General features: G+C 41.2%; 1 protein-coding gene across 2 annotated transcripts in view; it reads left to right on the forward strand.

Annotated features, from left to right (window-relative positions):
• CSMD1 (CUB and Sushi multiple domains 1) overlaps positions 1-27,121 on the forward strand; it is a 1,787,407-nt gene that overhangs the window by 1,603,993 nt on the left and 156,293 nt on the right. For both annotated transcript variants that reach the window (XM_053598050.1, XM_053598051.1), the window contains exons 37-40: positions 5,337-5,441; positions 13,272-13,390; positions 18,176-18,245; positions 23,336-23,452. In XM_053598050.1, coding sequence (XP_053454025.1) covers positions 5,337-5,441; positions 13,272-13,390; positions 18,176-18,245; positions 23,336-23,452 — 411 coding nt within the window. The remainder of the gene's footprint in view (positions 1-5,336; positions 5,442-13,271; positions 13,391-18,175; positions 18,246-23,335; positions 23,453-27,121) is intronic.

Raw genomic sequence — 27,121 nt, forward strand, 5'->3', positions numbered from 1 at the left:
CCTCTGTCCAGCTAAGGCTATGTGCCCGGGGCCACAGCATCCTCCCAAACTCTAGGTGGTCCAACTGAGGCTAGGTGCTGGGTCCACAGCATCCTCCCAAACTCTAGGTGGTCCAGCTGAGGCTAGGTGCCCGGGGCCACAGCATCCTCCCAGCCTCTAGGTGGTCTAGCTGAGGCTAGGTACCCAGGTACACAGCATTCCTAGCTTCTAGTTGGTCCATCTGAGGCTAGGTGCCCGGGTGCACAGCATTCTCCCAACCTCTAGGTGGTCCAGCTGGGGCTAGATGCCCGGTTCCACAGCATCTCCCCAGCCTCTAGGTGGTCCAGCTGAGGCTAGGTGCCTGGGGCCACAACATCCTCCCAGCCTCTAGGTGGTCTAGCTGAGGCTAGGTGCCCGGGTCCACAGCATTCCTAGCTTCTAGTTGATCCAGCTGAGGCTCGGTGCCCGGGTGCACAGCATCCTCCCAGTCCTCCTACTAATGGGTTTCTGCTGTGCTCTGTGCCACCTGGGCCATCTGGATGCAGCATCATACACAGAATAGCAAATGACTGTGTTCTACAGGAGGAGTCCAAATAGGAATGTCATTCACTAATTGACTTACTGCAATTAATAATCACATTTACAGGGAACAGAGTAATTCACAAATCACTCTCATCTGTGCAACTCATTCATCATGCACATATAAAGGACTTATTGTTATCTTTATTTAATAGAATTGGAACATAGTAGAATATTTTTCAGCGCTTTTGGTGATACAGACAATTTCTGTCAGAGCCAGACTGGAAGTCTGTTTTCTGATCCCAGGGCAAAACACCCATGGGAGGTAGCCAACCACCACTACAGAAAAACAGTGCAACAATGGATATTGCATATCTGCTTGGGAAATTACTATGCTGGGGGCTGGGGGTGTTTAAATAAATTTTGAGAATGTGTAAGCTATCGTCTCATCTCCCAAAGACAGAACAGTTGAAAAAACTGAACCAAGCATGAAGTGAGAAGTGAAGTCATACATTTGAATTTAGAGAAGAGATTTATCAGGATAAACATGGGGGGGGGGCTGGTGCTTTTCATGGAGAAAGGGAACACCTGAGCTGACGCTCCAGCCATGGGTAGGAGATCCACAAATGGAAAGCAAAGAAGGAAAGTAATTCTTAAAAGAATTTACATTAATAGTTAAGTAGAATTTAAGAAAATGGGAAAGTCACTGATTACCACAAATTACAGGTAAAACTAGGTTAAAAGTACTGCAATGGATTTAATAAAAATATATTTGGGTAAAATATTTAGATTCATAATAATGTCTTATTCTTTCTAAAAATATTATCTGAAAATGCAGAAATAATTCAATAGAGGACAGTAGGCATCACTTTATACAAAATCGCTTAACGTTGGTATTTTTGAAGGGTGTTGAGTTGTGCCGACTCATGGTACCGTTCACGTGGCTTCACTTCCCTGCTCCCACTTCCCCTCCCCCACTTCCCCACCTCTCTCCTCCTACCCCTCCAGGGTCTTTCCAAGGCCGTGGGTGGGCCTTGTTTTGAGCTGTACAACCAACACATGGCTTATGGTAGAGACTGAGGCCGGGATGAAGGGTGCACCTCGAAGAGGTTAATCTTCATCCTGGAAACAGGTCAAGTCACTCTCCTCACAACACTCTGCCACCTGTGCTCTGTTATCTGTCACCTGTCTTCATGTTTGCTGACCAGCAAGGATAGGCTTCCGGTGTGTTTCCTGTAATCACCCAGTTTGAAAAATTACCCATGTCTGTCCATGAACCTCTCTATCAAACCAAGGTCAAACGACAAGGAGCTACATCTGCAAACACTTTTAACTGTTCACCATTTGACACACGCTTGTTATGTTTTTGCAATGAGTTATGCGCCAATGATTCAGGCCTAAAATGACCCCCCCACACACAGCCAGCCACCCCTGGCAGCAGGGAAAATGGATTGAGCTGCAGGTGCTGAGCTGCAGGCAGAGAATCTACAGTCCGAAGGCACACACAGACACTCTTCCTGTCCAGAAAGCGTGGATGTGGAGTGCTATTTTTTTCTCACTGTTCTACTTTCAATACATTCCAGGAATAGTTTGGGCAAAGCACTGATTGGGCAAAGATGCCAACGTTACCAGTTAAGGCACATGTACAAATTCAGTGTAAACCCAGATTCCTTTTGCCAATCCAAGGCCAAGGAGAAGTCCTTATGATGTCTTCAGAATGAAACCAACAGAAATTCCTTTGCATTTGTGACAGACTATTTCCTCTCATTCCACTAGTATTTTTTCCCAGCTTCATTCTGGAGAGAATCAGGTGTCCATCCTTGGGTCTAAAAGCAGTAAGCGTCTGTTCCCAGGGGCACAGGGGGCAACACCCCCCCTCCTTGCTTTAGTCACTGAGGGAGAGGGGAGGATGGAGGAGGCTGGGGTCATGGCATAAGTCTTGGGGGCAGGACACTTTTATAAGAGGGACTTTACCTAACAAATGCGAACACTGTAACCTAATTTTTTGTACCCCCAATAAATCCCAAACAATTTAACACAAGAAAAAATCTCAGCTTTCGAAAGCAGAGAAGAAGGTGGGTGAAGGCTTAACATTAAAGGGATTGGAGCAACTGACAAGAAGGAAGGTTAAGGGGCTTCCTGCAGCCGGGTTTCCTCCAGGAAGTTACGGGATGGCTGAAATCCTTGCAGCACCTCGAGGAAGTGGCAGAACCTCAGAAAGAACGTGGTAGCAGGGTGCACTTGGGAAGGCGAGATTTGGGGCTGGGAAATTGTTACACGGCATGCTGTAAAGGTGTGCACGAAGGCCTCGAACTACTAAAATTCAAGTGTCTGTGTGAGCATGTGTGAAATAAATAGCCGAGGACCCCAAAGCTGGCTGCCTTGAGGAAGAGAATGAATTCCCAGTAATGGTGGAGATGAAATTCCTCCACTCCACACAACAAATTCTCCCAGTGAAATGGAGTTGATTTAGAATTTTGTTGGAAAGTGTTTCTTACACCTTATATCTAGAAATAAATTTTGCAAGCATCGCCTTATTGTAAAAAGGGTGTTATATTTGTGTGCAGAATGAATGCATTTGGAGATCTCCAATAACAATTTTTCAGACTGATTGACGACATTTCCTCAGTCGAAGCAGGAGGAGATGATAGCCGGATAGACTAATTACGGCTATAGCAGTTTCCTATTTTGAATGGCAAGATATGGGTCTGCTTATCATAGGATTGAATGAGATGCAAGTCTTTGGGGCTCTTTCCTAGTCAGGGAAGGTTCTGCTTTGTGTCAAGTCAGAGAATAATTAGTGTGGTTGGAGAGGTGGTTAATGGGTTTTATCTGGCCAGTAAACACTTGTTTGTTAAATGAAGGAGGGAGTGGCTTAATTTGGGTGACGTCTGAATGAGGAGGAAAGAGAAGAAAAAACAGACCCGAGGAGAAGGGAAGAGCATCTCAGGCCTGTGATCATGGGGCCACCTTGACACCTTGAAACAAGAACAGTAAGTTGTGAAAATAAAGTGATGAGGGGAAGCTAGAAATGCGGACAGCAGGCAGACCACGCAGGTCTGAAGGCTGAAACGTGGTCCCAGGGTGATCGGGGATCTGGGAGAATTGTAACACAGCATCATCATACCTTTTTTAAAAGAGTGTTCTGACTGCAGAATAGAGGTGGAGTGGATTGGGGCAAGAGCAGATTGAGGAGACGTGAGGAGATTATCACACTCATCCTGGTCACAGGGCACTGCTGGCTTGCTCCGGGTGACCACGGGGCATTGCTGGCTTGCTCCGGGTGACCACGGGGCACTGCTGGCTTGCTCTGGTGACAACGGGGTGCTGCTGGCTTGCTCTGCGTGACCATGGGGCACTGCTGGCTTGCTCCGGTGACCACGGGGCACTGCTGGCTTGCTCCGGTGACAACGGGGCACTGCTGGCTTGCTCTGGGTGACCACGGGGCACTGCTGGCTTGCTCCAGTGACAACGGGGCACTGCTGGCTTGCTCCGGGTGACCATGGGGCACTGCTGGCTTACTCCGGGTGACAACGGGGTGCTGCTGGCTTGCTCCGGGTGACAGCAGTGAAGACGATGAGATGAAATGAGTGAAAGGAATGTCAGATGAGGTGTAGGACGCAGGTTAGCTGGGACCTGCTGGCTCCCTGGGGAGCAGTGCCGGGTCATAAAGCAGGAGGGAGCTTCAGTACAAGGCATAGGCAGCTGCAGACAATGTTGTTGGTCAAGGTGGAAAAGAAATGGACAGGAGCTCAGTCACATACTCACCACATCCACGGAGTCTTGTGTGAAGAGACAGCCGCAGTCCTTACCTGGAGTCACTGCGTTAATCAGAGCTGTTGGGCACATTGGACTCTTTTAAGCAGAGAGTGAAAGATGATGATGAGAGTTATCAGCTTACTCCCTTGCTTTGCTATTTCAAATACAATTTCTTTCTTTGTACGCTAGCTCTATGTTCAGCTTAGCTCTCTCCAACAGCGTGCCTGTGCAGCCGTGGGTTTGATGTGAAGGATCTTTTCCTACCATCTAGTATGCATCCATGGTACTTATTTTGAGAAAGATTTCAGTACAGTGGAATATTGAACAACTGCACTTCAAGAGAAAATGTGATTTAAACTTGTCTGTTGTTTTCCCATGTTACCATCTACCCTACCAAAGAATCTTAACCTTCTGAGTGGAGAACGCGTCTCTTTCCCTCAGCACCTTCTGCTGTCCTCATCTGCTTGCTGTCCCTGTCCTCGGCGTGTGTATTCCCTTTTCGGATGCGTGGGTTACTCTGACACAGGCTGGTACATTGGAAGCAGAAGAAGCACAGTGTAAAGATAAACCTACGTTTTCCTTTGCACGCACGTTTGGTTGTGCCCATTCCCAGGAACGTTATTCAGCATGAGTCCTAAGGGAATGGAAAGGGAATCAGTAGTCAGGAGTAACGTCTTATGACGAGCACCTGGGACTGGCATCCGCCCTGGCCGGCTGCGCCCTCCAGCTCTTCTAAGAACGTCCAGGTTGAGTACAATTAAAAACAAAAATAAAATAAAATTTAAAGCAGAAGATTGCATTGTTACAACAATGCAAAAATCAGATGTATGGCCAAAGTAAGAGTTTTTGCACAATAAAAAGTGTGGTAGAAATCATGTGAACTTGAGGGGATCAGAGGAGACAATGTGTGAGTTTTTATTGTACGTAGAGAAACAGAACAGCCGAACGTGCCATGATCAAAATCAATACTGAAATCTATGTTGATCAGACAATTCTAAATAAATATCCTGTCTTATTTTATATTTAGACAAGCGAGTAATTGTGCAGTGTAGAAGTTGTATTTATGCTGTTTCCTTCAGGTACCACGGTCCCGGCTCTGCTGAACAGCACGTCCAACCAGCTGTACCTGCGTTTCCAGTCCGACATCAGCGTGGCAGCCGCCGGCTTCCACTTGGAGTACAAAAGTAAGGCCATCGCTTTTGCATCCGGCTTTCATTGTTATAGTGATGCATTTTCTTGAAGGAGCAATACATGCATGTTCTTATTAAATTATGAAATTTTATTGTTCTAAAAGTATGTCTAAGAATAACATGAAATTTGGTCTTCTAAAATCTAGCTCGTGACGTGTCCACTATTATGAAAGACTAAGGGGGCAAATGCAGACGTTAGTATCTGGAATAATTAGATAAAACAACTGCTATGATTTCAGGTTGTTTGTATTTAAAAGCCCCCAAACTAATTATTTGTAATATGACTAGTTTTTTCGTGAGTGGAATAAAAAGTATTTGTATTAGCATTCGAAAACACAGGAGATCATAACTTCCAAACAGATTATGGTCGAGAGCCTTGTCTGTTTCTAGTCTCCAAGGCTGTTAAAATCAGAACTAGTGAAGAGCAGGCACTCTTGTGTCCACATCTGTGTGTTATTCATTTTAATTGGAAGGAGGCATCGCACAGGAGACTCTAACCTTTTAAAAATGGATGTGAGACTGAGTTAATAGTCTGATAAATGGATGACACAGGTCAAATTCACAAAGCCTTTTTGGCATTTGATTATGCAGGTGAGCCTTGTAGAAGCAAAATAAGAATATTCAGTGGGAGTGGGGTTCATTTTAGGACGTGTTTTCAAGCACTAAAAATGCTTAATGTTGACATTCATCTCCTTTAATAAGCAGTTCCAAATAAGCAAATATGCGGATAAGCTTTAATAAGTGATCTTTTGAATTGAGATAAACAGTTTGCTAGGATGTAAATGCATGCATGTTTTTTGAAAAGCCAGATTTCCAGCTGATGATAAATATTCTGAACCAGACACAAACCGCGGGGCTGTTCCACATTCTGGTTAAATTTCCCTACTCATCATAGGCTTTTGTATGCACACTTATTCCAATTTATATGAATAGGACTACTCCAGCGACAGTGTACAATGATGCTCTGGATGATATTTATGTAAGGTATGTCTGTAAAAAATCTGCTTTGTTGATGCATTTTGGGAGCAGCTCTAAATAGGAAAACATAAACCTTATTTATGATAGGGTTAAGAAATGCACTAATTTTTTTCAGCAATGTTAGAATTGATGAATTGCTCTCTTCCTTTCAAACTCATCATTTCTGGCTTTTCATTAACTTTCCACGGAAAGAGGTGCTAGCCAAATAATTAGCCTGCAATTATATTATCTACAGTGATCCCCAAACTCAACATGGGCTGAAGCTTCATCAATACACTTGTCCACATTCCACTTTATTCCTAGTCAACATTAAGAGAGACAGAAGAGAGACACATTTTTCTCAGAAAAAAATGAACCTTTTTCAAGAATTGATGACTTTGTTAAATTAATTAATGTGTTTATTTTTTGTTTGGCCAAACATAGTACTATATTTTCACTTATTTTCTTTATGAACGGTTGAGTTGTTTTTTTCTTTATGCTAACACCACTTGAGGATTAATAGAAAAAATCATTTCACCTTCTAATTCTTTGTGCCAGAGTTGGAAAACTAAATTATAGAATGGATTGGTAGAATTAACCTTATAAGATCAGTATCAAATGGTATAATAAGTACTAGTGATGTTAATTGCCAAAGAGTTTCTAACATTTTTAACCTGTTGACACAGATTTTTGCATCTACTGTAATACCCAGGAAAAAGACCCCTAAGGCCCCTCACTGTCTCAGCCTGAGTCCCAGCACGATGTCTCACACAGGTGTAATAAATCACCATCTGATTTATATCTAAAGTAGGGTCCGAGTCTTTCTTCCAGGTGGCAAGCGCCCACTGGAATCTATAAATCTTAAACTGCCAATCTATAAATACCTAAATTCAGATTTATTTTGCTAAAATATATTCCGCAAAATAAACATGAAAACAGCTATCAATACTTAGTTTTTATACCAGTTCTTTCTGTAAACATGTGGCAATATTTTTGCTTATTTGTACTCAAAATAACCTGATACTTTTGAGGTATGCTCAGATTTTCAACACGAAGAAAGAGAACTGGAACATTCTTAGCCTGCCCAGGTCCGAGTCATGCTGCTAAGACCCATCACACGCAGAGGCAGACTGATGTCTCTTGTCCGGAAGGCCGTGTGCCAAGCGGGTGGTGAGCCTCCAAGCTGCACCGTCAGGATAGTCGTGCACAGAGGCTGAGCCTTCCACGCGGTGACGCCTAGAGTCGCTGAAGGTTGATGCCGTATTTCACTGTTGTGAACAGAGCAGCGATGAACGTGGCGTGCAGAGATCTTTTCCATATATGGATTTCCTTTATTGGGTACACACCCAGTAATGGAATTTCTAGATCATATGTCAGTCCTATTTTAGCTTTTTGAGGAAAGTGTCCTTCAATGGATTGATGGATAAAGAAAATGTGGAATTTTAAAAATACAATGAAATATTATTCATCTGTGAAAGAAGAAAGGCGTCCTCTCATTTGCAACTACTGTTAGGATAAGTGAGATTAGCCAAGCGCAGAGAGAAAAATACTGCAAATTCTCACTCACATCTAGGAGCTAAAATAGTGGATCTCGTGAAGACAGAGAGTAGATTGGTGGTTACCAGAGTCTGGGAACCAGAGAGGGTGTTGAAAAGAGGTGGGTTAATGGGAACAGACACACCCTTAGATAGCAGAGATAAGACCTCCAGTTCAGTGCATTAGTAAGGTGACCATAGTTAATAGTGATCAAGAGAAAAACTTGATGTCCCTAGTATAAAGAAAAAAATGAATATTTAAGGTAAAACATATACTTGATTCTATGAACGCATCAAATTGTCACATGTACCCCCAAAATATGTACAACTGATATGTATCAATAAAAAAAGTGTCAGCAGTACCTAAAAATAGGCAGAAAATCAACGCGTCCGTACTGGAGTTCAAGTTTGCCTTTGAAACCTGAGCTGTTATGTTTGTCACACCTATGTCCATCTGCCGAATTTCAGTTTTCTCAGACAGAATTGAAAACTGGGCCCTTTCAATCATAATAGGACATTTCTCCAAATGGACACCAGTTGGAATTTCTCAACGAAAATCTCTTTTATGTGAAGGGATAGTTGTTAATAATAATAAAAGCAATTCCAAGAAAGCCGAGTCAAGGCATCTGATGGAGATATTCTGTGATCTTACATGATCCAGGTAAAAGCTGAACAGTAAGGATCTCTGAATGTTTAATGTATGATACAGCCATCTATTCTTGTTTCGTATTATTTGATTGGACATTTGAGAATGAACATACCTTTTATTATGGCTCTGGGCTCTTTCCTGAAGGAAACAAACCAAACCAAAATAAAACAAAGATTTACGAATCTTAGATCACAGATAAGTAAACAAGGGCATTATCAGTTTATCCCGTACATTACAAACTCTGAGCTGAGAGCGTCCAGCATGGACCTTGGTGCTGGACAGCAAAGCAACAGTGACTCCTTCTGAACTCAGTATTCACGTTGGTGGGAGCCAGGACTGGGATCTGGGGAGGGTCTGCTCAGAGCGTCCCGGCTTCAGACCACCCTGCCCTGGGCTGCCTGCCTGGGTTCAGTGTGGCCTTGTGCTGCTGTCCCCTCCCCACCAGGTCCCCGCCTCTCCCCGGCTGTTGCTCTGGGGCCAAGCCTGCACCTGCAGCCGGGGCTTCTAGGCTTCAGACAGAGAGTCTGATTAGGAGGTGGGGTTTCTCAACCCCTCTGTCTTCCCTGCCCAGGGGGTGAAACTCTCCCTCTTGGGAGGGAGTCCTTGCCCATGCCCTGTGCTGGAGACCTCTGTCTTGGAACTGGCAGAGGCTCCTAAGATCACGCTGCTTTGCTGCCCTGTCCCCAGATGGGGAAGACGTTTCTCTCCTGGGAGCTGCACTGTTGTTCTTGACCCTTCCAGCCATTTGCAGCGCCTTCCATTGTGGTTTAAAGCTTGTGTGACCTGAGAATGAAGGTTCAGGGAGGCGCCGGGCCTGGGAAAGGGGGGATCTCTCCAGGCCCTGCTATGTCCCCAACATTTCCCTCAGTCACCTAATGGAAGGAAGGACACCCCCTGCAGCGGTCAGGACCCACTCAGACCTGGGTAGTTTGCTCGAATTGAGCCCATTAAATTCTAACCAGGCTCCTAGCCCATCTCTCCTTGAAGGGGCTTGTTCTTCAGAAGTGAGGTCCCCTGGGCATCTGTGGCCTCCACTCCCTGATAATTTCAAGAGAAGTTACAATCATATAGTTTAGCCTTTACTCGTTGTTGAAGTGGGAGTGGTGTTTTATTTTGCAGATTTCTATATCCCAAGTGGATAAGATTTTTACACTGTTCCAGTTCAAGGGCTTTAAAATTTAGGGGTTTTAACATTTCTCAAGGGGGGTTTAAAATTACTCTCAGGAGTTTAGGAGTTTTAAGTTTTAAAAGTGTTCTAGTTCAAGGACAGTGGTTGTGCTCAGTGATCATGCTATATGAATACTAAAATGCTTTTTAGGTTAACCATTGAGAAGGTTTTCTCAAAGGCTCACTTTTTTATTATTATTAAATCATAGCTGTGTACATTAATGTGATCATGGAGCACCATACACTGGTTTTATAGACCATTTGACATATTTTCATCACACTGGTTAACATAGCCTTCCTGGCATTTTCTTAGTTATTGTGTTAAGACATTTATATTCTACATTTACTAAGTTTCACATGTACCCTTGTAAGATGCACCGCAGGTGTAATCCCACCAATCATCCTCCCTCCGTCCATCCTCCCCCCCTCCCTCTCCCCCTTCCCCATACTTTAAGCAGTAAATTAAGAAACGTTCTAAGTATTTAACTCACACACAACTTTCAAGTAGTGGTATAGGTTTCGTCACCACTGAAAGTATTTCAGAGATATTCACAGATAAATTACAGAATTAAATTTACTATGAATATATAATTATTAACAGGTAAATTATTGGTAGAATAATTCCATCTCACTGAGAACTGCTTCCTAGTTAGAGATTGCTTATGAAAAAAGCTGTTGATTTTGACTTTTATATAACAATGCTTGTTTAATAATCATATTTTTCATTTTTATACTTTATTAAATTCAATTGAGCCTATAGGCATTTGTCTTGCTAAATTATAAATTATTTAAGTTCAGGGTCTACAGTAAATCTTTCAACCTCCCATCTAATGATAACTGTCCAAAATTAACATACTAAATCCAATCACCCTATCTGACCTCAGGCCAAGGTCTGCTACCATTAATCTAATCTCTTTAGAGCTAGGATATGCCACTGAGTCAAGTCATCATCCAGGTAATTCCATTGATGGAAACTTCTTTTTTACTGCCTTTCTTAATGAGAAGTTCTGCCCAGAATGAGGATATTTTCTAACTCACATTCACTACTGGGAAACCCAGTGGAATTAACAAAATACTTCTAGAATCCATAAGGTATGACACTTGCCAGGACCGCAAATAAGATTCACATGTTCCCAAGCAGTGTAAACTCTGTGATCCAGCCCAGACTTACTATAGGTAATTAGGTTCCTTTTTTATGTATTTATATAAATGGCAGTTAGCTGTATAGTGAACTAAATGTGCCATCCATAGATGACCTCACTCAAAAATGACATAGTCAAATGCATAAAAAATAAGAATGTCTGGATTGAAAAAGTGATAACTTCTCTTCTTTTCAAGTATTTGATGCAATTTAAAACTAAAAAAAAAAAAGAAAAATATGCGTGTATGAGGAAATTATTTAAAGGAAAAAATATTTAAAGGCAACCAAACTGTATCAGCTGCGCTGGGTCCGAAGTTTGCAGTCGCCTATCTTGAAGTTCTTAATCTTTTATCTTTGAGCTTGGGTGTTTTTGCTTTTTTAAAGTGAGATCTAATGGGACCATGGAACAAACATGAAGAGGGAACGTCTGTTGGCTGCAGTCGCCCCCTGGGACCAGCCCCCAGGCAGTGAAGGCCATTGGAGGTCTCACTGTGCCCAGGAGCCACTAGGGTCACTGCCTTGCCTGGGAGTGTCCTGCTCGCCTCCTATGATTTCTGCCTCTGCATTGACTTAAGTCCTGCCCACCTGCTCCCCTACCCGGCAGCCTCTGTTCTCAGAATCCCAATTAGCTAATCTGATAAACTCACTCATGTTAGCATTAAGTACAAGAACTAAAGTATCAAATATCCAGCGTCACAGAAAGAGTGCTAAGCTGGTGTACTCTAGGGAGGCCCATCTGCCCTGTTTTTTCAAAATATGCTAGACTGATGCAAGAGATATTGGCCAATCAATAAGTCTTTAGCACCGTTTCAAATTCATCTTTTTATTACATCAAATACACATAGATCATGAATACATTCATGCATATGTGGGGTACAATGTGCTGATTTTTTTTAATACAATCTGACATGGTTAGATCAAACCAATCAACATGGCTTTCACCTCATTTACTTGATTATTGTGCCAAAACATCTATGTTCTACACTTGGCAGATTTGATTTGTACCGTGTGGTATGCTCCATAGGTGTGGTCCCGCCTTTTACCCTCCCTCTGTTAAACCTCGCCCCTCCCCTTCCTTCCCACTCCATTTCTCTCCTTCATCCTGGGCTATAGTTGTGTTCTATCTTTCATAAGAAAGTGTGAGTAAACATAGGTAGGTTTCATAAAATCCTGTAATTCCTCTACTAGGAGGATACCCAAAAGACCAAAAATCAATTTGCAAAAAAGATATTTGCACCAGCTTATACATTGCAGCTCAACTCCTAATAGCCAAGACATGGAAGCAGCCCAAGTGCCCATCGACTCATGAATAGATTAATAAATTGTGGTATATGTATACTGTGGAATACTATGCAGCCTTTAAAAAAGATGACGCCTTTACCTCTTTTATGTTTACGTGGAGGGATCTGGAACATATTCTCCTGAGTAAAATTTCTCAAGAATGGAGGAAAAAGTATCAAATTCGTTTTTTAATCAAATTAACACATTCAGCATTGCCCATGTGTGCGTTCTACATCCTCAGAACTCATTCCGTTTGTAATGGAGAGAGTGTATCTTTCGCTAAACAAAATCGATTTTTGAGTCTATAAATCCTCTAGCTGTGTATTTTGTTTATTCTCATGAGGAAGGTTTATAGAGTGAGGTTTCAGTATTAGATAATCTTGAGTTAATTTGACATTTTAGTCTGAATTCTAGTATTATTTGATGATGTTTAAAAAAAGATCTGTGAGTCCCTTAATGAAAGGTGACTCAGGTAAGAAGGTGTGGAATCGCAGCTTTAGAGTCTGCAAACATTGGTCCTGTTTAGCAAGGAGCAGACTGCATGAGAGATTTTCTTATCTAGAGACAGAAAGAGAGGGAAGGGGGTGGGGGGAGAGACAGAGAGAAAGAATGAGTATAAACTGATGGGCATCATGTTATGTTTTTCTGGAAGAATAGAATTCCCAGATTCATACTTAAATTTTTTTTCATAAAGCCTGCTAAGTATGTTTGAAAAAAGCAAAAACAAGAGAAGAACAGTATCATTGAGTTTGGCATGTAATAGGAAACATGATTTTTAAGGATCTTTTGTAATGTCTCTATACTGGTATTGATGTATTTTACACTAAATGTGAAAGTAACAAATTTTAGTATATAAAGAAAAACCTTGATTTACTGCATGATGAAAATGAAATTAATATTTAAGGATTAGCTCATAACTCTGATTTGAAGTTACATCAAATCTTCTTGGTAGGACAACAAGAGAGGAAGGTAAAGCCTTTGCTCATTTCTACAAGAGAACAGCAATGGAAACAAAAAGAAAAAACCTTCATTATTTAACAGCAAGAATATTGTCTATCTTGAGTAATCTCTGGTGTCTGTCTTTGCATTCCTAGCTGTGGGTCTTGCTGCATGCCAAGAGCCCACGGTTCCCAGCAACGGCATCAAGATAGGAGATCGGTACACGGTGAATGATGTGATCTCCTTCCAGTGCGAGCCCGGGTACACCTTGCAGGTATCTCTCTTTTGTGGTCTTGGTAATAGGATGGGTGCAACATGGTAATCTTTGGGCAACTCACTCACAGATAGAGCCTTCGGTTTATACCCAGAGAGCAAATTTGGTTTTCCTTACTCAGTTTGTGAGCCAAACTACTCATATTAAGGCATGCGTGGGCGGCGCCTGTGGCTCAGTGGGTAGGGCGCCAGCCCCATATACCGAGGGTGGTGGGTTCAAGCCCAGCCCCGGCCAAACAAAAAAATAGCTGGGCATTGTGGCGGGTGCCTGTAGTCCCAGCTACTCAGGAGGCTGAGGCAAGAAAATCGCCTAAGCCCTGGAGCTGGAGGTTGCTGTGAGCTGTGTGATGCCACAGCACTCTACTGAGGGCAATAAAGTGAGACTCTGCCTCTAAAAACAAACAAACAAAAAAAGGCATGAGTGTTGATTCTCTGAATCATCATTTGGAAATAGCATCTGAATGATAAAGTACTGTTTCAAAGCTAAGCATTCTATATTTTATGATGTTTTTATTTCAAAATGTGTGTTCTACTAACTGTGCAGAGAACATTCTGGAAGCAAAGCATTGGTACCACCTCTTTACACCCCAATAATAGAGTCTGTTCCTGACACACGTGCTTGTGCTGCTTTGCAAACTGTTTTCATTGTTCTGTTCAATAAATCATCATTAGGCGCCTACTTCGTGCTGGGTAAATAAGACATCTAAATAATAGATTTCAGTAACTTTCATGAAATGCTAAGTAGGTGTTTTTATAAACTTGGATAGTTTTTTTAAATACAAAGTTTTTATTAAAAAATTTTATACTAACGTATTGCACGATTACTCATTTTTCTTTTGTTTAGTTTCTGGTTTAATCATGAATAAGTTTATTCCAATAATTGTTTCTATCACTTAACTCAATTCTTATATAGTCTCCATGCTGATAATAAAATTCATTTGAAACATGTATATTCCATAGTCCAGGAGAAGTATGTATTTAAGCCTACTACTAATGCTTCTAATCTTCAGTCACTATAGGCAATAGGGTATTTTGGCTATGTGTGCATTATGACTTTGAAGCTGGCAATTTTTCTTTTTTTTTGAGACAGAGTCTCAAGCTGTCACCCTGGATAGAGTGCCATGGTGTCACAGCTCCCAGCAACTTCAAATTCTTGGTCTTAAGTGATTCCCTTGCCTCAGCCTCCCAAGTAGCTGGGACTACAGGAGCCCACCACAACACCCCGCTATTTTTTGGTTCCAGTTGTCATTGTTTGGCAGGCCGGGGCTGGATTCAAACCCGCCAGCTCTGGTGTATGTGGCTGGCACCCTAGTCGCTGAGCTACAGGTGCTGATATAGGAGCTGGCAATTTTTTAAAAAAATTTCTTTTACTCATGTTCTTTAATGACTTAAATAAAACAGCCCGAGTAAACATCAGAAAAGAGTTGCAGCAATACAGCCATGAAATAACACCATCGTGTGTAATTCAAGTTCTGCATTTATCTCAGGGTGGATATCTTGTAGTCCTGAGCAAAGTAACAAACGGCACCTTCAGCAACTATCAAATATGGGATGTGGATTGGGCACTGTTCCAAGTGCTTCATATACAAAACTTCCCGGTTTTCCCAGTCAGCCATGTGGTGTGGATACCATATGATGTGTGCTTTAAAACTAGAAGGAATCTTTGTAAAATGCCTCGCAGGCTTTATAAGGGAAAACTATTACTAGAAACAGATCTCAATACATAAAGTCATCTTCATGAAAACAAGTCTACGACATATAAAGATTTGGATGGAGACTGCAGTGGTTGCTGTAACTCTGCAGAAAGAGAGACAGCGGAACTGGAGTTTCTGCTGGGAAAACTGTACTGAGGAAGCACTTCTGAAAGCTGTGCCATCTCAACCAACTGTTAATCATGCACACTAACACTATTTAGGCTGATTCTTTCGGATGCATTTTTCCTGCTTCACATGTTATGATGTCTGATGTAAAAAGTTGCAGGTTATAGCTCAAAGTTTCATGTATGTTGGCACCTCCATCTGTACCGACATGTCGTGCTTATGCCTGGTTCTGGATTGCATTAGGTTGACTGAAGTCATGTAAATACTATGCTCACTCTACTCCTCCGAAATTCCCACACTGGAATACTTGCTTCTGACCGTGATGCTCATCTTTTTTCTACTTCGTGACTATGTCACTTTGCAATTTATGTTAGCTTTTTTTAGTAAATTATACTACTACAGCCATCAGAGAAGAAAACAGAAAAGATTCTTTAAAAAGAAATATCTCGGCGGTGCCTGTAGCTCAGTCGCTAGGGTGCCGGCCACATACACTGAGGCTGGCGGGTTCGAACCCAGCCCAGGCCAGCTTAAAAAAACAACAATGACAACTGCAACCAAAAAATCCTTGGGCATTGTGGCGGGCACCTGTAGTCCCATCTACTTGGGAGGCTGAGGCAAAGAATTGCTTAAGCCCAAGAGTTTGAGGTTGCTGTGAGCTGTGACTCCACAGCACTCTACCCAGGATGACAGCTTGAGATTCTATCTCAAAAGAAAAAAATATATATATCTTATAAGGAACTGTTTAATGTGCTGCCTAGAGAAACAGGCCTGTGGACACACTTCTGTGCAGGCTAATCAGACCAGCATGAGCTCTGCTTTTCAAATGCAAACAAAGCTATTTTTTTTTCATCATTACAAGCAATGTGAAACTTTGAGTTTGCAAGCTGATGTTTTTCATCCACACAAGCAAATAAAAATTCTGGATTTTTTTTTTCAAATTTTTTTTTTTATTTTTAATTTCAGTGTGCTTGTTCATTCTTCTTTGTTTGAAGTACTCCTTTTTTGTTGATTTTCTTCTTTCTCCTGTGGTGCTGGCTGTTTCTGATGTTGTTAGTAGAGTCAGGGTCTTACTCTGGCTCACTGCTGTTACAGACAGGTCTCGAACCTCTGAGCTCAGGCAATCCACCCGCCTCGGCCTCCCACAGCGCTGGGACTACAGGCGTGAGCCACCACGCCTGGCCAAAAATTCTGGATTTTTTTTAATTGCTAACAACTGAAAATTTTACTAAGAGTAATATATTTGGAATGTTAGTATGCATAAATTACATAGTAGTCATGAAAACCATTGTTCTTTGCATGATGAACACGTGAATGTTACAGCTATATATTATATGCAGGGTGAGATCGATGGGTGTGCATGACATCAAAAGATGAGAAGAAATCCTAAATATTTGAATGATTTACGATTTCCATCTTCTCTAGACTTGTTTTAATGTTTCTTTTAAAACATAAAAAAGAAAATTCTTTTTTGGGTAAAAGCTAGCAAATACATAGAATCTTGTCTTCCTTTTGATTAATTACAAAAATTTTAGCTATAATCACTCATCTGAATTGTTTTTACCAAAATCAATAGCAGAATATGACAGAATGGTAATAAATGACTATTTTATTAATAATCTGAAGACCAAAATCAATAGCAAAATATGACAGATTGTTAATAAATGACTATTTTATTGATAGTCGTCAATAAATATCTATGCAGGCTTCTGGAGTTTATGTTTATCCATATTTCAGAGAGAAATTTATTGAAGATCATTCAATGGATCAGAGAATGAGTTTACACAGAGTATAAATGTTACCAGCAAAAACATCATTCAGAATTTCCTCTTTGAAAATATAGTTTTCCTTCACTTAGCTACTTGTAAAAATATCAAGAAGTGTGAGAAAGTCAGTTTTGTGGCAGGCAGATTGATGGTGAAGTGTCTCCACACCCAGGGCCTCGGTTTGCCACTGACAACTGCGTAGTGCAAGTTCTTGTCTGATGTCTTCCCGGTGTGGTTGGGATTAGTCAACATGAGTTGCAGATAATGTTTTCCAGTTGCCTCTATCCAAATTGTAAGTGGCAAGTGGAAATTCAATAGATAAGTAAGTCTGGCAGGTAAGGCCACTGGGTCGCAATCAGAACAAAATAAGCTGCACAGAGAGGTCTCATTTATTCCCTTTTCTTCAGTTGTAAGAGAGATTTTAGCACAAGTATCTCTGAGTTTGACCCTCTCCTGTATGATTTTTGAAAGAGGAAGACTAGAACAGATTTTGTAAAACTAAGCTTAATGCAACAAACAGGCATATTGGGGGGGAAAGCTTAAAGTCAAAAACTATGCATTTGAAGGATGATGAGGTCTTGAGTGATGAGAATTACTTTTATTGCAGGCAAGTTAATTTGACGATTTTTGAGCCTATCTAGTAATGAAATGACTATTAAGTCTTTTTTTATTTTTTCCTGAGATGAAGGAAGACCTGACCCATTTCTTTTTCAAATATTGTGATCCTGTGACTTATAACCAGCCCAAACAAAGAAGGTTGCATGTTCCTACACAGATAATGTATTGCTGGCATTTTAGCCTTCTAATCAATACCTAGTATTCCCTAATCATTTTTAGCCTTTCAGACCAAAAACTAGAAATTCTGATGATGGAAAACAAAAAAAAGGTATATTTCGCCCAATTCAATTAATCTTCCTTAAATATCGGGAGAGGGTCTAGGCAAAAATATTGCCTATTTGAAGAAAAATCGTAAGATTTTTATTTTAGCAAAAAAGTAACGTAGTAATAATTTTTTTCTATGTTGATTCAAATTATATGATTCATTAGCAGTCATTCATAAAAATAGATTTCACAATTTCTGATCTTTTGTACTTGTAATTAAAACAAAAAGATAAAAAAGACAGTATAGATAGTCTCATAAACAGATCCTAAAATACTCTATTTTCAGTTATCTGGGTTTTGTTTCGTTTTTCTCTCCCACAGGGCCGTTCCCACATTTCGTGTATGCCAGGGACTGTTCGACGCTGGAACTACCCTTCTCCTCTCTGCATCGGTATGGACCCCCACGGTCTTGCTGCACATGTGGCCGGGCAGCCGTTTGCTCGGCCTGTGGGCCGTTAGCTTGTCCAAAAGTCTGAGTGGTTTTCTCTATAGACGTTTCAGCCTCAGGGAAACTAAGTTTTCAGAAGCAAAATTCAGAATTTGAAGTTACTGATGTGAGGTTGGACGGATGATATTTCTTTAGGGAAAGGCTTTTACGACAGGACGTTGCACAGATTAGAGGCTGGAATTATGCGGGCGCTGCTCTTTCTCTGCATGGTCCAGCGCTGTCGGGGGCTCTTTGTTCTGTGCCCCCTTGTTCAGGCCCAGAGCATCACCTACCACCTGCACGTTGGAGTCCAACTCAGAAACCGTTGCCTGTAGCTCAGTGCCCACGAGACTTTGTCAGGAGCTGTGCCGGCATAATCACATCCAGGTGGTAGCTCTCCACGCCTCGCCCCTCAGCTACTGGCTCTGCAAGCCCCTTCCCCTCCAGGTGCCTGGCCTCAGGGAGCGCCCTTATCACGCACATTTTTTTGTCTAAGCAACAAGGCTGGATGTGATCTTAGATTTCTTCTCTACCCCCTACATCTAAGATTCTTCACTCACGTCTAGTCTTCTGTGTGAACGCTCTATGGACTCTCACCTAAAACCTCCGATTTCAGCAATACTTCAGCTTCATCATAAATAGGACTAGTCAGTGTCTGACCACAGAAGGTGCTTCGGTTTCCTGCCAACTCTGCACCTGTACCCATGGTGGCAATAAGGCGGCCCCACCCCTGCTTCCTTTCGTGTCAGAACCCCCAGGGTCTTCAGGCTTCCTCTGTGCACCTTGTCCCCATCCCTGTCGTGACTTCACTTCAGTAGAGATGCACTATTCTTGAAGAATTATCTGTGCCTGCCCTAGCACAGCCCAAAGGGAAAGGAAAGATCAGAAAAACTGATGTTGTCTTCGTTTAAAACGTTGACATTCTGGCCATCACAGATTATTTCACATTGCTTTTGATTTTCCCAAATATCACACTACCAGGCTGTTGGGGGTTTGGGAAACTCACAGAATGCTCTCCCCTCAGCACTGTGCAGCTCTGTGATGCCCTAGACACAAGGGCATCCCTGGTGACTCGTGTTGTTAACACGTATTCATCTCCTTGTCATTCTGGAGTCAAATTCTTGTGCGTTTACCATGTGCTGAAGGTCCAGAGGTGAGAGGTACACATCTCTGTCACTAAAGTCCTTGGGGGTTGTAAGGAGGGCCAATTAAGGAATGACATCATCACAGCCTGCCATGACCAGGCTGCATCACCCACACGGTGAGTGGTGGCCATAGAGGGATGGCTAATTACACCGGAAGATGGGACACAGACGGAATTAATATCTAGATTAACATGTCACCTAAAAATGTGCAGTTATTTGTATGGAGGTTTAAAATCCAGGCCTTGATTTGGAAGGAGGAAATGAAAAAAAGGCTCCCACCTTCCGGTGTAATTAGACATCCTTCCAAGGCCACCACTGACCGTGTGGGTGACGCAGCCTGGTCACGGCAGGCTGTGATGATGTCATTCCTTACTTGGCCCTCCTTACTACCCCCGAGGACTTTAGTGACAGAGATGTGTATCTCTCACCTCTGGACCTTCAGCACATGGTAAACGCACAAGAATTTGACTCCAGAATGACCAGGAGATGAATACGTGTTAACTACACGAGTCACCAGGGATGCCCTCGTCTAAGTTCCTTGTTAGTCCCCCGTCACTCGGGTGTTGTAGGGGACACACGTAGAGCCACATTAGCCTCATTGATTGCCAGAGGGTGTTTCAGAGGGAGTGGCCAACTCTACATGGACAAATGCCAGAAAGTTTAAAGCCCACAGTGTATCCCTAAAATTGTCCTCTGAGCTGTTCCCACACTGTTTGCAGTCCATTTTGCCAAGGAACATGAAATCTTTCTTTGTTGGTCCCTAACAAGTAAAGCAACATAATTACTCTCTGTTGCATGGTCCTCTGACAGCCTAATTTCCCCTCATCTCATGTAAGTCATAGGTATTACATGGTTTTCAGAAATATATATTTAATTACCTTGTATGGGACACAGATGGAATTGTACAGAGGAAAATAAAACTACACACAGCAAACCGGTAAAACAAAACTTCAGTGAGAAAATAAGGCCTGTTGATACTACATCACCGTATCATACTTGCTTACAAGTGAAAAATGTTCCTTAGTGACCAGTATCTTATTTTATGACAATTATTTCTTGGTAAAAATAAATGTCTAGATTAACATGTCACCTAAAAATGTGAAGTTATTTGTATGGAGGTTTAAAATCCCAGCCTTGATTTGGAAGGAGGAAATGAAAAAATGTCCCAGACTCTGCCTTTTTGTTAAAGAGAACATCAATCTTCCCATTTATTTTTCAGTGAAGAATATTGCCTTAAACTTGAGAATTGAAATATTTTAAACTTTGAAATGAAGTGAATCCCCAGCAGGCATTCAATCAAATAATGTTCCCTTGCTTTCAATGTGGATTATGAAAGGGGATGTTTTATTTGATTAGTTCACTTATGCTAACAAAATATAATTGACTTTTATCTTTTATTTAACATGTCTTGGATATTAGCCATTGTTGAAGATATATTAACTTATGTGATTCTTGATAAAGTACAGAGAAAAGTTTTTTTTTAAATTGAAAACCCACACATATGACCCAGAATAAATCTCAAAAACTAATTGGAGAGATTAGAAGGTTGATGCTGCTGTTAATTTTTAGATTGACCCAAGCTGAGGCATTTTAGGATCAGAAATACACGTGGCAGTAATATTCTACTTATTATCTCCTGGAAATCTCATGTCCTAATTTTGAAAAATACTAGTACCAATGAAGACAGAGTATATATTAATAAGACCATTTCTCTAGAGGTTACTGAGTATTTCAAGCACCATTGTCAGCGCTTAACCAATATTGACTATTTTGAGTATCATAACCAGCCCCTAGTGGCCCGTGGCAGACAGCCAGGAGACCTCACTGCTCCCTGGAGATCTTCAACCCTGGGGTAAAAAATTCAATACATTCTTACCAAAAAAAAAAAAAACATGGATCTACACAAAACAATATGTGTAAATCCACTGAAACATAAGGTCCCCAGCTATTTGATAAAAATAAACACCTTACCATCTAGAAATACCATATTTACCAATGACTCTCTAAATACACTGTTTACCTGGAGGGAAGTGGCTGGGCAGGAGGCAAGAGGTTGGTGGGGAACACGGGTGGGTTGAACCAATGTAAAGTACAACCAGACCAGTAGTGGAGTTTTTAAAATACAACGAAGGAAGAAAAGATTGGAAAACAAATCTTTTAGGAGCCGCATTTTTATGATCATGTATCAATTCTTAGTTTTGTTAGATGAGCAACAACAGAAAGATTGCACATCTTTGTTCAGAAGATGAACTTTCTTTGCACAGAAAGTTCTCAATGAGGCACTTACTACGTGTTTGATAGGAGATGAGACCAATGTTCAGGCCCACAGGGGGCTCACCCACCACACGGGCACTCTGCCCGTGTCAGACACAAACACTGATGCTGTTCTAGTGACGTCTGTCCTCTAGACCTGTGGCTGCTGCTCGTGCAAGTCTGTCTCAGCCCTCAGCTGAGCAGGAGCATGGGTAGTTGGTACATGTCCACTCTCATTGGAGGTCTTGAGAGCCCCAAGGGAAAGGATATTACTGCTAGATCTGCTCAGGTACTTAGCTCTGCTCTGCAGATCCACCGTGGGTCTTCAACAGAGACCCCCGGACAAAGTGCAAACTGCACCTCTCCTTCCAAATACTTGTCATCTCCCACAGAGTGGTGCCTTGGAAGGTTACGTAGCAAAAAGTTGATGTTCTCCAAGACTTTTCTGTAATTATGATTCACACCAAAAAAAAAAAAAAACTGTAATTTTTTTTAATTTTTTAACTTATACAATATTTAAAACCCAGAATATGATGAGTTGGTTTGAATAATCACCATTTTAACTAGAATTCAATCTTAGCTATTCCTCATACTAAATTTACCCTGAACAGAAAATTGTTTTCTTTCCTGATGATTACGTGAAGAAAACAAACAAACGAAAGAGCAAGCCCACCCCACAAAAAAATAAAATCTCCACTGCAGGTTCTAAGGGATTTCTGTAAACAAGTTTCCAGAAAATATTTTATCTAAAGTATTTTTTCTGATGTGTTTGAATAAGAATAAACTTTTTACTGCAGCTTCCTGAAAAGAAGTGGCATCATTTCCATTAAGTTTGAAGTATAAGACATTCTCATTTTAATAGATTACAAATTTTCAAATATTTGAATTTCATATGTTACAACTTAACATTGGAAAGTTTATTGTAAAATCGATCATGTTTCTTTATAATCAAACCTCAGATAGAGTGACATCCCATGCGAGGGACTAAGCTAAGATGAGATGTGTGAACTGGTGTTCACCCTTCATGATGATTTAAGATTTCCTGAGAAGACAGAGGTTCCTGTTAGCTGCATTCCGAAGTTGAAAAGAAATCTGAAGATAACAAGTCCTGGTTAAAACTTGGGCTCTGAAATCAGATGTAGTCAGAACAACAATCTTGTGGGGCTATTTATAAGATACATAACTTCAGGCAAATTTCTTGATATCTTCCAGATGAGCAGAGTCAAAATACCAACCTTTCTAGGGTCATTACAAGAGTAAATCCGTGTAATTAATTTATCTCAGTAAGTTAGCAATTAATAAACTAGAATACCACCAATCAATTAATAGCAGAAAATCAACCGAAATCAATCTGATGCCCAACTACATTGCAAACATTAAATGGGCAAACGTGCTCTCAGAGCCCCGAGTACCAGAGGAAGATGTGCTTGGCAAGATGGTCTTCATGCCCAAGCAGTCCACAGGCGAGAAGGAGCACTATGCCTGAAAATAACCAAAGCAGACTGTGATTTATTGATCTTATGCACTGTGCTTAGGAGCAGAATTATACCCTGAAAACTTACTCTTCTTAGCAGAGCTGAGTAAAGCAGATTGGCTCTGATACGTTAGGGAGAAAGTGAGAACCCACACGACTGACAGCCCTTATGCATTTAACAGCCACCTGTGGAGGGACCCTGGCCACCACGCGGGGCGTGATCCTGAGCCCCGGGTTTCCGGGCTCCTACCCCAACAACCTCGACTGCACCTGGACCATCTCCTTGCCCGTGGGTTACGGTGAGTGAAATGTTATTGATTCCTTTATGTTCAACCTTTTCATTTATATCTTGGAACGGATTAAGCTGAATTAAGAATGTGCCATGTTCTGTTGACACACATAAGTGTATCTTTAATTGAAAGTGGCTTACAGATTTAAATAAAGCTTTGCCAGAATAACTTTGAGGACAGAAAGTGATTTGAAAAAGCAATTGAGCCATGCAACTCCTTTGGAGGCAAATTAACTTGCTGGAGGCTGGTAGAGTAAGCACACAAAGTGTGAAATGCATCATCTCTAATTCAATTATCTATCTTTTTATTTATAATAATGCCTTTTCTAATCTATTACTGGAATTCAATAGTGGTTATTGTTTATTCTTGGACAATTTTGTAGGCTTTTTTTCCAGGGGGTAACACATTTTAAATTGAATATGAAACATAAATATGAAAATATGGTATTATTCTATGAATTTTTATTATAAACTACATTGTTTACAGGTTTATGAAAAAAGATTTTTGTACCTTTAGTTATTAACTTTCAGATTATTCATTTTAAATAACAGTTCATAATTTTAATTATGAGGTAAGCTAAAACCTCATTTTCAGAAACTCGTGGTGTTTGGATTTTGATCTCCAATCACGTCTTCCCAAGTCTGCTTCCAGCTTCCTTTGTATTTTAGTCATTTACGTGGGTTTCCCTACCTTTGATTTTCTCAGAAATGCTCAGTATTGGTGGACTGAGTTAGGTACTCAGGATATGGCCTGGGGCAAAGCAACTGGGCTCTTGCCTGCACACCAGGTATTAACAATGAATGAACACAAGCATGAGTGCAAATCACTGCCCCAGAAGAAGGTCTTGTGTTTTATTAAGTGTCAAAGCTTTTGCCATCAAAATCTATGCCCAGGATGCAGTTGCAGTGGTGAGTGGCCAGGGCGCCTTGCAGTGTCCACAGGCAGGAAGGCCTGGCAGGCTGTGGGTCAGGTGCCTGGACGTGGAGGTGCTTCTGTCGGTGTGGAATGTTCTATGTCGGAAGAGGAGCAGAGTGAAGAGTCCTGCCGAGGGCCGCCCGTGTCTCACCATCGGCAGGTTCTTCCCAAGGCCAGGAAGGGACTCTTCCCAAAATGATGATAGCAGCCCACTATTTCTATGTCTTCCATGTTTTTCTTTTTTTCTAAATCATCAACCCTCTGAACACAGAGACAATAATTCAGCTAGTGCTAGAAGAAATAGAGGACGTTGAACAACTTTAATCAACACTGGCTCAGGAATTCCCCAAAGTGGACCCACTTTGTCATCAGGGAGACTTGAACAGCAGGACTTGCTGGTGCCAGTCCTCAGAGTAAGGGGTCAGGGTTGAAGCCAAGCTAGTGCAAGGCAGGATGTTTCTAGCATGGCCCAAAGGCCCTTAAGGGTCACGGCCTTGTGCAGCAAATCTTCATAGAAGCGACGATCAGGGCAGACTGCCACCCCCAACCTGGGGCCTTTCCTGCTGAGTGATACTACAGGAAACTTGGCCTCTGCGCCTGTGTAACTGAAATAGCTGTATCAGGTTAGGGAGAGGATTAAGTGAAATAATTCAGGCTACAAGTTTATTTAGTATGGGGATTGGTGTGTGGTAAACAATAAAAAGCAACATAAAACAAAAACCCACACTTAGCTATTCTTTGGACTATTATTCCAAATATTTCCCACTTTTCTTTCAGAAGTAATTAGAGACATTCTATTCATGATTGGGCATTTTCTCAACTTGTCTGTCCAACTTTACTCTTCTCCAATTTCTGAGAAGAATACCACGTGGTATATTCCCTCATGTTCACTAGCAAACCATTACAGAAGAGAATCATTCAGGAAAAAAGTTAAACTAAAATTATCTGAATTCCTCATCAGGATTCATGAACCTAAACAAAGCAGTTATTGAAAGAGAGATTGAAATGAAATAGAGTATAGAATTTTATACTCAAAATTATGTAAATCTTTAAAATATGTTAAAGAGGATCTACAAGAAAAGGCAAAAGATACTTTATCTCCTAAATCCCACATGCGTACAAAATCGTGTGACAATCCCTAGCCTTTTAGAGTGTTTCAGAATAAAGGCAGCTACTCTTCAGAACAGTTAACAATCTACACATTGATCAAATAGAATCAGTGCACCAGGTCTGCCTGTGATAAATTTTATAACCTATAAGTATAATTCCAAATTCATACAAAGTTAGAGACTTGGAGGAAAGGCGTGAGTCCCCTGAGGTGGTGAACATTTGGAATGTTCATGGCCTGCAAGTCTTTCTTGGGCTTAAGCCATTTTATAGAGCATTTTGCAAAATCTGGGAAAAGTTTACTACTTAGCTTTCAACCTCACATCAGTTTCATTCACAGTTGAAAACTCTTAAGTAAATTAGATCTATATGACCATGTTCTTCTGTGAGCTCACTCTCTTCTCCCATGTAACATCCACTGCCCTGAACTTAAGAGTCTCCTTTCTGCACACATGGCTTTTAAAACCAGTTGCTCTCAGATGCCAAACCACATTTCAGCCGCCTATGCGCATTTTACCTGGGTCATCTCAGAGTCAGTTGTACATGGTTCTGTTTGATCCCAGTTGTATCCACAACAATCTCCTGTTCTCTTCTTTCCCTAAATGTTACCACATTTTTGATGGCAACATCTTCCCAGAATCTCCCAAATCATAACCAAATATCAGATCTCTGCCCTGGATATTTTGAGAAAGTTTGTTTGGGGTTGAAGCCCGAGCATCTGCCTTTATTATAAATAGAGTACTCGGAAGTTTCTTATAAAAAACTCTTAACTACAATTTCTTTCTTTGTGATCTCTCGTATTGTTTTATGGGAATAGCCAAAGCTTTAGAGCAATTCTGGAACTTGTCTTGTGATAACAATTTAGGAAAGGGACCTGTGGGGACAGCCTAGAAAAAGTATAAAGGAAAAAAAATGCAGTAAACAGGTTCCAAGGAAGTCAATGATGGCAGATACAAACAGGGAGCAGAGTGAGACTGGGTGGGTAGTCCGGTGTTTCTGCGGATGTCAACAAGAAAAGTCTTCCCTAGGACACGTCTGCTGTTGGATGATCTTGCTAATTAAGTGGGAAAATAAGAGTAGAAATATGTTTCCTCCTTAATGTTGAGATAAGACACTTAGGTGATTAATAACTATGGTGTATTTAAACCGCTCCTCCTTAACGCAAGTGTATCATGGTTAGTGTATCATGGTTAGTGTATCATGGTGTATCATGGTTAGTGTATCATGGTGTATCATGGTTAATGTATCATGGTTAGTGTATCATGGTGTATCATGGTTTTTAAACCGCTCCTCCTAACGCAAGTGTATCATGGTTAGTGTATCATGGTGTATCATGGTTAGTGTATCATGGTGTATCATAGTTAGTGTATCATGGTTTATCACGTTTAGTGTATCATGGTTAGTGTATCATGGTGTATCATGATTAGTGTATCATGGTGTATCATGGTTAGTGTATCATGGTTAGTGTATCATGGTTTATCATGGTTAGTGTATCATGGTTAGTCTATCATGGTTAGTGAATCATGGTGCATCATGATTAGTGTATCATGGTGTATCATGGTTAGTGTATCATGGTTTATCATGGTTAGTGTATCACGGTTAGTGTATCATGGTGTATCATGGTTAGTGTATCATGGTGTATCATGGTTTATCATG

The sequence above is a fragment of the Nycticebus coucang genome, chromosome 7, assembly GCF_027406575.1.
Source record: "Nycticebus coucang isolate mNycCou1 chromosome 7, mNycCou1.pri, whole genome shotgun sequence".
Classification (NCBI taxonomy): domain Eukaryota; kingdom Metazoa; phylum Chordata; class Mammalia; order Primates; family Lorisidae; genus Nycticebus; species Nycticebus coucang.